This window comes from Ahaetulla prasina, chromosome 1 (assembly GCF_028640845.1).
Source record: "Ahaetulla prasina isolate Xishuangbanna chromosome 1, ASM2864084v1, whole genome shotgun sequence".
Lineage (NCBI taxonomy): Eukaryota > Metazoa > Chordata > Lepidosauria > Squamata > Colubridae > Ahaetulla > Ahaetulla prasina.
Window position 1 is genome coordinate 13981333 of NC_080539.1, and position 15801 is coordinate 13997133.

The following is a 15801-nucleotide window of genomic DNA, read 5'->3' on the forward strand; positions in this document are numbered from 1 at the left end:
GGAATGGAATGGAATGGAATATGAAATAGAATAGAATAATATGGAATATGGAATGGAATGGAATGGAATGGAATGGAATAGAATAGAATAGAATAGAATAGAATAGAATAGAATAGAATAGAATAGAATAGAATAGAATAGAACAGAATAATATGGCATATGGCATATGGCATGGCATGGCATGGCATAGCATAGCATAGCATAGCATAGCATAGAATAGAATAGAATAGAATAATATGGAATGGAATGGAATATGGAATATGGAATGGAATGGAATATGAAATAGAATAGAATAATATGGAATATGGAATGGAATGGAATGGAATGGAATGGAATGGAATAGAATAGAATAGAATAGAATAGAATAGAATAGAACAGAATAATATGGCATATGGCATATGGCACGGCATGGCATGGCATAGCATAGCATAGCATAGAATAGAATAGAATAGAATAGAATAGAATAATATGGAATGGAATGGAATATGGAATATGGAATGGAATGGAATGGAATATGAAATAGAATAGAATAATATGGAATATGGAATGGAATGGAATGGAATGGAATGGAATGGAATAGAATAGAATAGAATAGAATAGAATAGAATAGAATAGAATAGAACCTTGAAGGTCTTCTAGTCCAGCCCCCTGCTCAAGCAGGAGAATCTATACTATTTCAGATAAGTGACTGTCGAGTCTCTTCTTAAAAACCTCCAGTGATTGAGTGTGCCCACAATTTCTGAAGGCAAGCTGTTCCACTGGTTAATTGTCCCATGCCTTGTTTCTTGTCCTGACTTCAGGTGCTTTGGAAAATAGGTTGAATCCGTTTTCTTTGTGGCAACCAATTTGGTTGACCTATGCCTACCCAGAGGCATCTGGAATGAAAGAAATAAGGAGCTGAAGGTCACCCAGGAAGCATCCACTTCTGAATATCAGCTTTTCTTCTTTTCTTTTCCATTCAATTTTTCTTTTCCTTTTCTTTCTTTTCCCTTTTCCCTTTCCTTTTTTTTTCTTTCCTTTCTTTATCCCATCTTCATTATTTTTTATAAATAATTCAAAGTGGCAAACATACTTATTACTCCTTCCTCTTCTTATTTTCTCCACAACAACAATCCTGTGAGTTGAAGTTGGGCTGGGAGAGAAAGTGATTAGCCCAAATTCACCCAACTGGCTTTAATGCCTAAGGCAGGATTAGAACTCATGGTATCCTGGTGATTGGCCCAAAGTCACCCAATCAGCTTTCACACCTAAGGGGGGATTAGAACTCTCACAGTGTCCTAATGATTGGCCCAAAGTCACCCAGTAGGCTTTCATGTCTAAGGCGGACTAGAACACACAGCCTCTTGGATCCATTTCACTTTTCAGCATCAAGACACCATTTTCCACCCGCAAAAATAAGAAAAACGAGAATTTATTTCTGACATTTTTTAAAAAAAAGAAAAATAAACTGGCTATTCTACAGAAGTGAATGGGAAGGATGAATGTATGGCACAGAGTATCGAGGCAATGAAATCAGCAGCAGTTGAGGCAAATCAAAACTTGATTTTAATATCACTTCCAGGGTAAGAGCAGCCCTCGGTCCAAAATTAATCCATTTTCCTGCATGCTGCCAACATGCCACCAACATAAACCATGATTAATAACAGACCATAGATCTAAATCCGGTGGAAACACTGAATACTTCTTGTGGAAACCCAACTTCATGATGACCCCTGCTCCAAGCCTTGTAGAGACCATGTTATTTCAGCTCAGAAAATTCAGTTACTAAACATCAGTTGCTCTAGACAGCTTATCCCTTATTTATTAAAAGTCGACCTTCAATAGCAAAGAAGTCCTTATTGAATTTCTCCTCTTCCAATGAACCGCCTACTGTCACAAACTGGTTTCTTCAATCTAATCGCTTTAAGAAACAATCTTCATTTCTCCACCAACTGTTTCTCCTTTACTTTGGTTTCTTATACTAAAAAGGGAAAGGGTGGAAGGAAGAGAGGGAAGAAAAGTCGAAAGATGGATAAAGAAAATTAGTACTGTGTATTAATAATACTAATAGTTAATCTTTACAATCAACGTCTACAGAGATTCTCAATCAACTACTAGGCCATAGTTGTCCCAACCTTCTGGAGTTCATAATCAATAGGGCCTCTGGTGGCTCAGGCTGCTAAGACAGTCTGTTATTAACACAGCTGCTTGCAATTACTGCAGGTTCAAGTCCCACCAGGCCCAAGGTTGACTCAGCCTTCCATCCTTTATAAGGTAGGTAAAATGAGGACCCAGATTGTTGGGGGGGCAATAAGTTGACTTTGTAAATATACAAATAGAATGAGACTATTGCCTTACACACTGTAAGCCTCCCTGAGTCTTCGGAGAAGGGTGGGATATAAATGTAAATAAAAAAATAAAATAAAAATAAAAAATATAATATACAAATGGATGAAGACTATTGCTTGACATAGTGTAAGCCGCCCTGAGTCTTCAGAGAAGGGCGGGATATAAATGCAAATAAAAAAAATAAAAATAAAATATTAATAAATAAACCAACCCCAAAGCTTTCTCCCCCTCTCTCACACACAAACACACATCTAACTAGCTTATCTTACCTAGCTAACTTGCTATCTTATCTATCCTCTCTCTATGTAATATTTTATTAAGTTTATATAAAAATCATTCTGGTACAAAGCAGTTTCCTATGAGACCTGACAAACTAGCATGTGGTCTTTAGACCAGTGGTCACCAAGAAAATTTGGTCCGCGAGAAAATTTTGGTGGTCCGCAGAAAAATTATTTGCATTTTTATATTGCACTAAATACTATTTTATCTTTTTAAAAAATTCATATTAGTGGTCCTCAGGATTTAAAATTATGAATTTAGTGGTCCTTGAGGTCCGAAAGGTTAGCGACCCCTGCTTTAGACCAAGTACTGCAATTAGTCAAGTTTGGTTACATTACACAACAAGCTAGGCACAAAAAGATCCCGAAAACCAAGGTTTTTTTTTATTTGCATTTATATCCCGCCCTTCTCCGAAGACTCAGGGCAGCTTACACTATGTCAAGCAATAGTCTTCATCCATTTGTATATTATATACAAAGTCAACTTATTGCCCCCAACAATCTGGGTCCTCATTTTACCTACCTTATAAAGGATGGAAGGCTGAGTCAACCTTGGGCCTAGTGGGGCTTGAACCTGCAGTAATTGCAAGCAGCTGCTGTTAATAACAGACTGTCTTACCAGTCTGAGCCACAAAGGCCCTAGTTAATGCCAAACTGACATATTATATCAGCATGTTTACTAAAACAAAGCCACCCAGACCAATCCCACAGCTTCGTTGTAAAACCTGTTATATTCATATAGACTGTTCAATGGTACAATGCAACAATTTGGATTTGAAGGGGAAAAGATGGGGTGGAGTATATACAGGTAATCCTCCCTTATGCAGAACCGAGGCCAAATATTTAATCTGGCAAAGATGATAGGATGCAGAGCAGACCACTTACTTTGTCCATCACCCAGTCAGCATCTTGGATTGCCCTTTCAATAATCTGCTTAATCCTCTCAGGACTATCTTCATCGGCATGAACTTTGAAACTCTGTAAATAGACAATTATATAAATCAATTATCCTTGCCACGTGTCAGTAAAGCAGCCAGCAATGGCTCATACAGTTGGTGATGGGAGCAGTTAAGGATATATACGCAGACAATTCAGACAGTGTAAGGTAAAGGTAAAGGTTCCCCTCGCACATGCGTGCTAGTCGTTCCTGACTCTAGGGGGCAGTGCTCATCTCCGTTTCAAAGCCAAAGAGCCAGCGCTGTCCAAAGACGTCTCCGTGGTCATGTGGCCGGCATGACTCAACGCCAAAGGCACACGGAAACGCTGTTACCTTCCCACCAAAGGTGGTCCCTATTTTTTCTACTTGCATTTTTACGTGCTTTCGAAATTGTTAGGTTGGCAGAAGCTGGGACAAGTAACGGGAGCTCACCCCGTTACACGGCAGCACTAGGGATTCGAACTGCTGAGCTGCCGACCTTTCGATTGACAAGCTCAACGTCCTAGCCCCTGAGCCACCACGTCCCCTCAGACAGTGAGGGCAAGCTTATTGGTGACATGAACAACATATATAGAATAACAAAGTTGGAAGGGACCTTGGAGGTCTTCTAGTCCAACCCCCTGCTTAGGCAGGAAACCCTACCCCACTTCAGACAAATGGTTATCCAACCTCTTCTTAAAAACTTCCAGTGTTGGAGCATTCGCAACTTCTGTAGGCAAATTGTTCCACTGATTAATTGTTCTAACTGTCAGGAAATTTCTTTTTTTAAAATATATATTTTAATGACCCTCTAATCCCTTGCATCGGGGTGCAGTCAGGGTGACTGAATGGAGCTGAGCGTTTACAGGGTAGATGCCCTTCCTGGCAACTACGTGAAGTTCACAGCAGATAGTTTCTCTTTGGGCCCAGAGAGAGAAATATCTGCCGCTACCTAGGATCAAACTCACAGCCTCCTGATTGTGAGGCGACACCGCCACCTCTTGGCCACCACACAGCTTGGTGAGATGGACAGCATATAAATTTAATTAATTAAAAACCTTTCTTTAAAGGGCCAGAGTCCTAGTGATCACTACTTCACCACAGACGATGGAATAACCAGAACAATTTAGAATAGAATAGAATTTTTATTGGCCAAGTGTGATTGGACACACAAGGAATTTGTCTTGGTGCATATGCTCTCAGTGTACATAAAAGAAAAGATACGTTCATCAAGGTACAACATTTACAACACAATTGATGGTCAATATATCAATATAAATCATAAGGATTGCCAGCAACAAGTTATAGTCATACAGTCATAAATGGAAAGAGATTGGTGATGGGAACTATGAAACGATTAATAGTAGTGCAGATTCAGTAAATAGTCTGACAGTGTTGATGAAATTATTTGTTTAGCAGAGTGATGGCCTTCGGGAAAAAACTGTTCTTGTGTCTAGTTGTTCCGGTGTGCAGTGCTCTATAGCGTCGTTTTGAGGGTAGGAGTTGAAACAGTTTATGTCCAGGATGCGAGGGATCTGCAAATATTTTCACGGCCCTCTTCTTGATTCGTGCAGTATACAGGTCCTCAATGGAAGGCAGGTTGGTAGCAATTATTTTTTCTGCAGTTCTAATTATCCTCTGAAGTCTGTGTTTTTCTTGTTGGGTTGCAGAACCAAACCAGACAGTTATAGAGGTGCAAATGACAGACTCAATAATTCCTCTGTAGAACTGAATCAGCAGCTCCTTGGGCAGTTTGAGCTTACTGAGTTGGCGCAGAAAGAACATTCTTTGTTGTCCTCCTCATTTTATTTTCAACTATCTCGTAAGGGAGATGCAAAAAGTTTTTAGTCCTTAAGATGGTAGGGCCCTTGGAGAATAGACAGCAGGTTGCAAAACAGCAAGAGGAGGAAGCCCCCATGGAAGCCCCCATTCTCTAACTTAAGAGCTTATGCACACATCCCTCTTTTTCTCCTTTCCTCCTGTCCATAAGGTGGGAGGTAAAAATGCTATTCAAGACAGAGTTGACTTTGGAGACTGCTTGGAAGCTGTTTTTGGTCCAGAAGGCAGCAGCATGGGCATTAATGGACAGGGTAAAATACACACAAGTATCACCAGGGGTGGGATTCAGCCGGTTCTGGAAAACCAGACGTTAATTTTAATCTGGTTCGCCGAACTGGTAGTTGCAAGCACTGGCTCACCCCGCCCACACCCTCCCAGGAGTCTCCACATGGCCTGTTTTGGATGCCAGGTAAGTGCAGGGTCCGTGCAGAGTCTCTGGGAGGGTGAAAAACGGGCCTAACGGAAGTTCCAGAAGTCCGGAAATAGGCCCATTTCCAGCCTCTGGAGGGCCTCTGGAACTTGTGGGAGGCTGTTTCCGCCCTCCCAGAGGCTCAAGGAAAGCCTGCAGAGTCTGGAGAGGGCGAAAAGCCCACCCACCCCGTGGTGTAGGAGGCTGAGTAGGCCACCATGGCCATGCCCACCCAGCAACTGGGCAGAGAACCACTTGCTAAAATTTCTGAATCCCTCCCCTGAGTAACAGCTCTGCTCTGCAAGCTGCTGTGGTTATCGATAGGTTTCTCCAAAAAGGAGCCTTCTTGATTGTAGCACCTGTCCTCTGGACCAAGATGAGATTTGTTTAGCTCCCACCCTAGCTACGTCTGGCTCTTCCTCTAGATCAGGGGTAACTTTTAGACCTGTGGACTTCAATTCCCAGAATTCCACAGCTGGCTGAAGAATTCAGGGAATTGCATCCCACAAATCTTAAAAGCTGCCCAGGTTGGATACCCCTGCACTAGGCCTTGGGCAAGAGCAGTGAAGGCCCCCTTAAGAGATGTTTGGTCTAGTGGTCTGTGTGGTGCTTTTTCTAGACTTTTTGTCTTTTTTTAAGCCATCCGTATTATATTTCCTAGATTTTGTAAGCTGCACAGAGCCTACTCATGTCACCAAACCATGAATAAATTTTGAAAAACCATTGGTTCCACTGCGTTGCTCTTGTGAGCATCAGTAACAAGCTCGAGAAGAATCATCCTGAGGAACAATAGGGAGCTATTGGATGCTGTTAGAGAAGCGAAGAAGTTGATAGGACAGGCCCATGCACAGATCTTTCTGAGAAAGTGTGTGTGTGAGAGAGGGGGGGAAGGGAGGGAGAGGGAGGCACAGAAGGGAGACAGAGTTAGAGAGGGAGAGAGAGAGGGAGGGAGAGAGAGAAGGAGGGAGAGAGGGAGAAGGGGAGAGGGAGGGATAGAGAGAGGGAGAAGGAGGGAGAGGGAGAGAGAGGGAGGGAGGGACAGAGAAAGGGGGAGAGGGAGGGAGGAGAGGGAAGGAGAGGGAAAGGGAGAGGAGAGGAGGAGAGGAGGAAGGAAAGAGGGAGAGGAGGGAGGGAGGAGGGAGGGAGGAGAGGAGGAGAGGGAGAAGGAGGGAGAAAGGGAGAGGATGAGGGGAGGAGAGAGAGGAGGGACAGAGAGAGGGAGAGGGAGGGAGGAAGAGGGAGGAGAGGGGAAAGGAGAGGAGGGAGGGAAGAGGAGAGGAGGAGGAGAGGAGGAGAGAGAGGGAGAAGGAGGGAGAGAGGGAGAGGAGGGAGGAGAGGAGGGAGGGACAGAAAGAGGGAGAGGGAGGGAGAGGAGAGGAGGGAAAGGGAGAGGAAAGGGAGAGGAGGAGAGGGAGGGAGGGAGAGGAGGGAGGGAGAGAGAGAAGGAGGAGAAAGGGAGAGGAGGAGGAGGGAGGGAGAGGAGGAGGGACAGAAAGAGGGAGAGGAGGAGAGGGAAGGAGGGAGGAAAGGGAGAGGAAAGAGTAGGGAGAGGGAGGGAAAGAGGGAGGAGGGGGAGGGAGGGAGGGAGCGGGAGGGAGGGAGAGGGAGGGGAGAGAGAGTGAGAGAGATTAGCGGCTGGTGCTTTTTATCCAGCCGTGTGAAAATCTACACAACCACACTATGAGTAATCAGGGCCCAAAGAGGAAGGAAGAAAGACATTTGACAACAGAAATTATTTCTGATGACCAAAATAGCAACTGGGAGGGTTTTTTGTTTTCCTTCCCTAAGCCTAACCTTACGTAAACAATAAGGGGATGTGGAAGGGGCTGGAATGAGGCGTGAGATCCAACTGGAGAAAGTTGACCCTCCAAAGATGACTTCTCCATGCAAAATAGCATCAGAATGGAACGACTCTACCTCTTCTCGGTTTTTTGAAGGAACACCCCACTTTCATGGTAGAGCAGCTTGCCCTCACTTTGGCCTTGCTCAGCAACAGGTTGCAAATGAGACAGAGGGCTCTTTGCTGGCACATGATCTCCACCAACAGTAAAGTGGAACCTGGATAACCTCTATGCCCGTGATGCACAGGTGGCATGCAGAGCCTTCTCTGCGGGCATGCCAGCCGTCACCCCAGCCCAGCTCCACCACGCATGCACGCACACCTCCCGCTGGCCAGCTGGTCTTCAGGTCTCTGCTGTGCATGTCCAGGGGACGGGGCCTTCCCCAATCTCCGCAGGTTCCCTCCAGCGCATCTTAGATCTTTCCTCCATTTTTTCTGCCCGCACCAACTTGGAAGCCAAAACGGGGCATGTGTTGTGGCTCCCGCCCCCGAACCTGGCCCCATGCCCGAAAGTGCCTTGGAGCCGGGCCTGCTGCCAGAAAGTGACTCAGAGCCAGGCCTGCTGCCAGAAAGTGATTTGGACAGTGAGGGGGAAGGGCCGTCAGGACTTACCTCAGAAGCACCGGCCTCCCTGGATCAGCTCCAGGAGCCGGAAGCAGGCCAAGCGAAAGAGCTAACGAGGCCTCCTTCTCCTGACTCTTCCCCCCCCCAGGCCACGCCTGCAGACCCAGCTGACAGCAATCAGGCTTGGTTCAATCCCAGGTTTCGTAAGCAGGAGAGAAGGGAACGACAGAAACAGGGGAGGGGCAGGCCTAGGAAGTGCTGAGTCATGGAGCCACACCCCACAGGATATAAAAGGCAGCAAGAGCTGGTGTGTCTCTTTGTATCAGGCAAATCCACGGATTGACTAGAACTGAAGGTTGTGACTCACCAGCGTCTTGGCAGCTATCGAGGGTTCTTGGCAGACGCTGATTCTTTTGCTGCCAGAGCTGATAAGAGCCGGCTAATTAAGCCATTGTTCAGATGGAGGCGAGGAGGACACAACAGCACGGGGCACATGAGAGTCCCCCCCCCGGTGCCCCGTTTTGGGCCTGGAAAGCCTCCTACACCAACCTGGAAGTCCAAATGGGGTGCAGGGGGAAGGGCGCATGCACAGGGAGCGCTTGCATTGCATTTTGGGGATTGGGGCACACGGTGTGCATTTGCATGTGTGCGTGCATGTGCACTTTGGGCACTCAGCACCAAAAAGGTTAACCATCACTGCTCTATGTAGCCATAAAGCACCCTGCATGTTTCCAAGATCCATCTTATTTATTTATTATTTATTTATTTATTTATTTATTTATTTATTTATTTATTTATTTATTAAATTTGTATACCGCCCTTCTCCCGAAGGACTTTGGGCGGTTCACAGCCAATAAAACCACAATACATATAATATAAATTAAAAAACAGTATAAAAAACTAATTCAATATACGGCCTAAAATTTTAAATACAATTAAAAAACACATTTAAAAGCCCCAATTTAAAACCCCAATTTAAAACTATATTTAAACTAGTTTCTATCTCTCTACAATGAGAAGGTATAGTGTTACTCAGGAACATTAAAACCAGTGGACCTCAACTCCCAGAATGCTGGTTCTAGGAATTGAAGTTCAAAGGTCTTAAACAGGGGTGAAATGTAAAATTTGTTACTACCGGTTCTGTGGGCGTGGCTTGATGGGGGGGTTAATGTGACTGGGTGGGCGTGGCCAACTTCTTTTTTTTTTTTTTACTTTTAAAAGCATTTTTTCTACAACCTCTTCGGCCGAAGAGGTTGTTAAAAATACTTTTAAAAGGCTCTGATGATCTCAGCTGAGTTGCCTGATGGTCAGAGGCTTTTGTTTTCTTTTAAAAGCATTTTTTTTTTGCCTTTAAAAGAAAAAAAGCCTCCGACAATCAGGCAACTCAGCTGGGATCGTCAGAGCCTTTTAAAAGCATTTTTTTAAACAATCTCTTCGGCCAAAGAGGTTGTAGAAAAAATGCTTTTAAAAGGCTCTGACAATCCCAGTTGAGCCGCGCGATCATCAGAGGCTTTCTTTTTTTACTTTTAAAAGCATTTTTTCGGCCGAAGAAAAAATGCTTTTAAAAGTAAAAAAAAACACCTCTGATGATCGCGCAGCTCAGCTGGGCATAGGTGGGGGCAGGGATTTTTGCTACTGGTTGTCCGAACCACCCACTGCCATCGCTACTGGATCAAGCGATCCAGTCCGAACCGGGAGCATTTCACCCCTGGTCTTAAAGTTACTCAGATTGAGAAAGACTGGTCCAGATCAACTTCAGGAAAAGGCCACCAAGGAAAACCACGGGGACGCCATTCTCCATACCTGTCGGATTGTATGCTTGTAATGATCCTGGAGGTTTTTTTCAGGAAGGACCCTGCAGCAACGGAGCAGGTATCGGTACAGCTATAGAGGGGTCTTCACCAATTCTGCCCCTGGGAGAGGAGCCATCCTCCACCCATCAACTATGGAAAGAAAGAAGACAACATGATGAAGCTCAATCACCTTCTAAGATTGCTCAAGTAACCCTGATGCCTGCAACAGAGAAGGTGTAGATCAGGGCTGTCAAACTCAAGGCCTGGGGGCCGGATCCAGTCTGCGAGATGCTTAGATCTGATCCGCAAGGCTGCCCTGGAAAACAGTGCCTCTGCAAGTGAAAACGTAGCTCGAGAGCCCATTTTCGATGGTAGAGCACTGGGGCCACCACAGGCACCTCCCACACGAGTGACGTCGAGGTGGCCACACCCACCCCTGCCCCCTCCTCCAAGGTTGAACACAACCGCGATGTGGTCCTCAATAAAATCGAGTTTGACCCAGGGGTGAAATACAGCAAATTCTGACAGGTTCTGGAGAACCAGCAGTGGAAATTTTGAGTAGTTCAGAGAACCGGCAAATACTACCTCTGGCTGGCCCCAGAGTGGGGTGGGAACGAAGATTTTGCAATATCCTTCCCCCCCAGGAGTGGGGAGGAAATGGGGATTTTGCAGTATCCTTCCCCTGGAGTGGGGTGGGAATGGGGATTTTGCAGTATCCTTCCCCTGGAGTGGGGAGGCAATGGGGATTTTGCAGTATCCTTCCCCTGGAGTGGGGTGGGAATGGGGATTTTGCAGTATCCTTCCCCTGGAGTGGGGAGGCAATGGGGATTTTGCAGTATCCTTCCCCTGGAGTGGGGTGGGAATGGAGATTTTGCAGTATCCTTCCCCTGGAGTGGGGTGGGAATGGGGATTTTGCAGTATCCTTCCCCTGGAGTGGGAATGGAGATTTTGCAGGATCCTTCCCCTGGAGTGGGGTGGGAATGGAGATTTTGCAGGATCCTTCCCCTGGAGTGGGGTGGGAATGGAGATTTTGCAGTATCCTTCCCCTGGAGTGGGGTGTGAATGGAGATTTTGCAGTATCCTTCCCCTGAAGTGGGATGGGAATGGAGATTTTGCAGTATCCTGCCCCTGAAGTGGGGTGGGAATGGAGATTTTGCAGTATCCTTCCCCTGGAGTGGGGTGGAAATGGAGATTTTGCAGGATCCTTTCCTTGCCACACCCACCAAGTCACACCACACCCACCAAGCCACGTCCACAGAACCGGTAATAAAATAATTTGGATTTCACCACTGGTTTGAAACCCTTGGTGTAGATCATGGAATCGGCAGGCGAGGGATATCTTGACGTTGTGGCTGAAATCAAGAGCTCATTTTTATTTATTTAATTTATTTGAGTACATATTAGATAATATATATAAGTATAAGCAACAGAACTCACCACATGGCACCTGGGAAGATTGCATCACCCAGCAAGGTTCAACCAAGCCTGGGACTCAAGACAGCCTACAAAGTTACGCCTGCATGGCCCCGTGGGAATCTGACAACCAATCAGAATACATTTCTTTCACAGGAACAGGAAGCAAGTTCAAAGCCCAAGAGAGGGGCTCTCTCTCTTTCTTTCTCTCTCCCTCCCTCCCCCACTTCTCTCTCCCAAGTGCTCGATTGCCCAGGACCTCAAACCACGTGGTCCTGCCCACCATTAAATCACCTTTCCAAACAGCTTCCATGTTTCCAGCATCTTTCTTCCCACTTGGAACTGAACCCAGATGGACATTTCTTCCAACGGTATTAAAAGTCATGCAGCAAATACATCTATTTATTTTTTTATTTATTTTGTCACAACAGTATATATAAGCATAAGCATGAAAGTAACTATATAATATATAAGCATATATATAAGCATAAGTATGTGGCTCAGGGGCTCAGAGGCTAGGACGTTGAGCTTGTCGATCAAAAGGTCGGCAGTTCAGTGGTTCGAATCCCTAGTGCTACCGTGTAACGGAGTGAGCTCCCATTACTTGCCCCAGCTTTCTGCCAACCTAGCGGTTTCGAAAGCACGTAAAAATGCAAGTAGAAAAAATAGGGGCCACCTTTGGTGGGAAGGTAGCAGTGTTCCATGCGCCTTTGGCATTGAGTCATGCCGGCCACATGACCACGGAGACGTCTTCGGACAGTGCTGGCTCTTCGGCTTTGAAACGGAGATGAGCACCGCCCCCTAGAGTCAGGAACAACTAGCACGTATGTGTGAGGGAAACCTTTACCTTTACCTTACGTAATAACTATATTAATTGGATATAATGAAAGGAAACAATAGGACAGGATCGGTAGGCACGTTTGTGCTCTTATGCACGCCCCTAATCTAGAGTGCAAAAGCAGACGTATGGATGTATTTTGTGGGTGGGCGATATCGCCCTTACTTATCACTTGAATAAGCAAACCTATAAAAGCCACCCATTTTTCTAAAGGAACTCTGAACCGACACCCACCTTGGAATGGTTTGTGGGTTTTTTTTGGTCCCTGCTCTTCATCTGATTGGCTGCCAGTCCCAATTCCGCAGGATTAAGTACCTAATTCATGTATCCTACGCACAAAACTCGATTTTGCCATGCAAATGTCACATTTTTCTCACTTTGGAACCACAGCTCAGATCTGTGGGCTGCCTCCCTTTTTTTGAATGTGACTCATTGGGCTGAGCTAAAAAAAAGGAGTAGGAAGCAACTTTATGTAAAGACGGAGACAATTACTGTACCTGGGGGAATTAGCTAAAGAAGAGTGAACCGTTAAAAAAAAAAGATTTTGAGAAGACCAAGGACTGAAATGCAGTTCCCAAAATAGCCTGTTTGCTCCTATTAGCTTTACAGGCAGTCAGTAACAGTAACAGTAACAGTAACAGAGTTGGAAGGGACCTTGGAGGTCATCTAGTCCAACCCCCTGCTCACGCAGGACACCTGTACTAGGGATTCGAACCGCCGAACTGCCGACCTTTCTGATCGACAAGCTCCGTGTCTGAGCCACTGAGACTTAGGACCACGATTGAGCCCAAAATTTCTGTTGCCAAACAAGATAACCCTTAAGTGAGTTTTGCCCCATTTTATGACCTTTCTTGCCACAGTTGCTAAGTGCATCACTGCAGTTGTTAAGTTAGTAATACAGTTGTTAAGTGAAGCTGGCTTCCCTACTGATTTTGCTTGTCAGAAGGTCGCAAAAGGGGATCACATTAGTGGTGAAATCCAATTTTTTTTACTTCCGGTTCTGTGGGCATGGCTTGGTGGGCATGGTAGGGGAAGGATATTGCAAAATCCCCATTCCCACCCCACTCCTGGAGGAAGGATATTGCAAAATCCCCATTCCCACCCCTGGAGGAAGGATATTGCAAAATCCCCATTCCCACCCCACTCCTGGAGGAAGGATATTGCAAAATCCCCATTCCCACCCCACTCCTGGAGGAAGGATATTGCAAAATCCCCATTCCCACCTCTGGAGGAATGATATTGCAAAATCCCCATTTCCCACCTCACTCCAGGAGGAAGGGTATTGTAAAATCTCCATTCCCACCCCATTCTGGAGCCAGCCAGAGGTGGTGTTTGTCAGTTCTCTGAACTGCTCAAAATTTCTACCACCAGTTCTCTAGAACCTGTCAGAACCTGCTGGATTTCACCCCTGGATCACCTGATGCCAGGACAATACAACCATCATAAATATCTGCCAGTTACCAACCATCTGAATTTTGATTGCGTGACCTTGGGGATGCTGCAGTTGCTGTTAAATGTGAAAAATGGTCACAAGTCACCATTTTTAGTGCCATTGTAACTTCGGGCATTAGAATAGAATAGAATAGAATTTTATTGGCCAAGTGTGATTGGACACACAAGGAATTTGTCTTTGCATATGTTCCACATATGTACTTTCTTGTCTACACTTGACTTCTCATACTAATGTGGGACGTTTTATATCAAATTATTTTTCTGAGATGAACATTTTTACTTAAAACGGAGTTCTGGATTTTAAAACAAGTAGCAACATTTCCACCTCTTGGAAATCTTCTCCACTGTTCCTATTGGGTATCCTGCCAGAGAAATTTAGTAAAGAAAATATATATTTGATTATACATGTAATGACTGCAGCAAGAATGGTATTTGCGCAAAGATGGAAAGCGGAGAAAATCCCTACAGAGGGAGAACTAATTAAGAAAATATTGGATTGTGCAGAAATGAATAGATTGACTTTGAGATTTAAAGAAAGAGAGGTATCTGAATATTTTAAGATATGGGGACAATTTTACCATTGGTTAGAGAAGAAATATATATAGGGTAATGTTGTAATGTAACATGGGAAGAAGAAAGAGAGGTATCTGAATATTTTAAGATATGGGGACAATTTTACTATTGGTTAGAGAAGAAATATATATTTGATTATACATGTAATAACTGCAGCAAGGATGGTATTTGAGCAAAGATGGAAAGCGGAGAAAATCCCTACAGAGGGAGAACTAATTAAGAAAATATTGGATTGTGCAGAAATGAATAGATTGACTTTGAGATTTAAAGAAAGAGAGGTATCTGAATATTTTAAGATATGGGGACAATTTTACTATTGGTTAGAGAAGAAATATATATAGGGTAATGTTGTAATGTAACATGGGAAGAAGAAAGAGGAGAGAGAAGATTGATAAATGTAAAAGCAAGAAATGTGGGGGAAATATTACAATAAATGAAATGATATTAGCAAAGGTAAAGGTTCCCCTTGCACATATGTGCTAGTCATTCCCAACTCTAGGGGACGGTGCTCATCTCCATTTCAAAGCCGAAGAACCAGTGCTGTCCAAAGGGGTCTCCGTGGTCATGTGGCTGGCATGACTAAATGCCAAAGGCACACGGAATGCTGTTACCTTCCCACCAAAGGTGGTCCCTATTTTTCCACTTGCATTTTTTATGTGCTTTTGAACTGCTAGGTTGGCAGAAGCTGGGACAAATAACAGGAGCTCACCCCGTTACATGGCACTCGGGATTCGAACCGCTGAACTGCCAAACCTTTCGATCAACAAGCTCACCGTCTTATCCACTGAGCCACCACGTCCCCTATGAAATGATATTATGAAATGATTAACATTGGAGGAACAAGAAGACACAAAAGACGTACTCAGATGATACACTGAACGACTGATTATGTACTGTATGTTTGTTTGTTTATAAAAAAAAAATTCAAAAACAAGTGGAAACCTTCTCTGTGCCACATCTATTCTTTAAGGTAGAGAAAAGTACAGGTAGTCTTTGACTTATGACTACAATTGACCCCAAAATTTCGGTTGCTACGTGACATTTGTTAAGTGAGTTTTGCCCCATTTTACGACCTTTCTTGCCACGGCTGCTAAGTGAATCCCTGGTTGTTAAGTGAATCTGGCTTCCCTGTTGATTTTGCTTGTCAGGTGGTCACCAAAGGGGATCACATGACCCCGGGACACGGCCACTGTCATAACTGTGAGGCAACTGCCAAAGTCTGAATTTTAATCAGGTGACCATGTGGATGTTGCAAGGGCCGGGTGAAAAATGGTCCTAACTCTGATGCTGTAACTTTGAACGGTCAGTAAACGAACTCTTGTAAGTCAAGGACTATCTGTACTATACCAGTTTGCAGACCCTTTAGATCAGGGTGTCTCCAACCTTGGCAACTTTAAGCCTGGAGGACTTCAACTCCCAGAATCCCCTGGGAGTTGAAGTCCTCCAGGCTTAAAGTTGCTAAGTTTGGAGACCCCTGCTTTAGATAGAATAGAATAGAATAGAATTTTTTTTTATTGGCCAAGTGTGATTGGACACACAAGGAATTTGTCTTGGTGCA

The 15801-nt window shown here is 44.5% G+C and overlaps 1 protein-coding gene across 1 annotated transcript; it reads right to left on the reverse strand.

Annotated features, from left to right (window-relative positions):
• Positions 1–1522: 1522 nt before the first annotated feature.
• Positions 1523–11633, reverse strand: LYRM9 (LYR motif containing 9). The gene is given in 4 exon segments (XM_058164252.1): positions 1523–1960; positions 3492–3584; positions 9978–10117; positions 11405–11633. Coding segments are annotated over 4 exon segments (276 nt in total). The 5' UTR covers positions 11430–11633; the 3' UTR covers positions 1523–1942.
• Positions 11634–15801: the final 4168 nt, after the last annotated feature.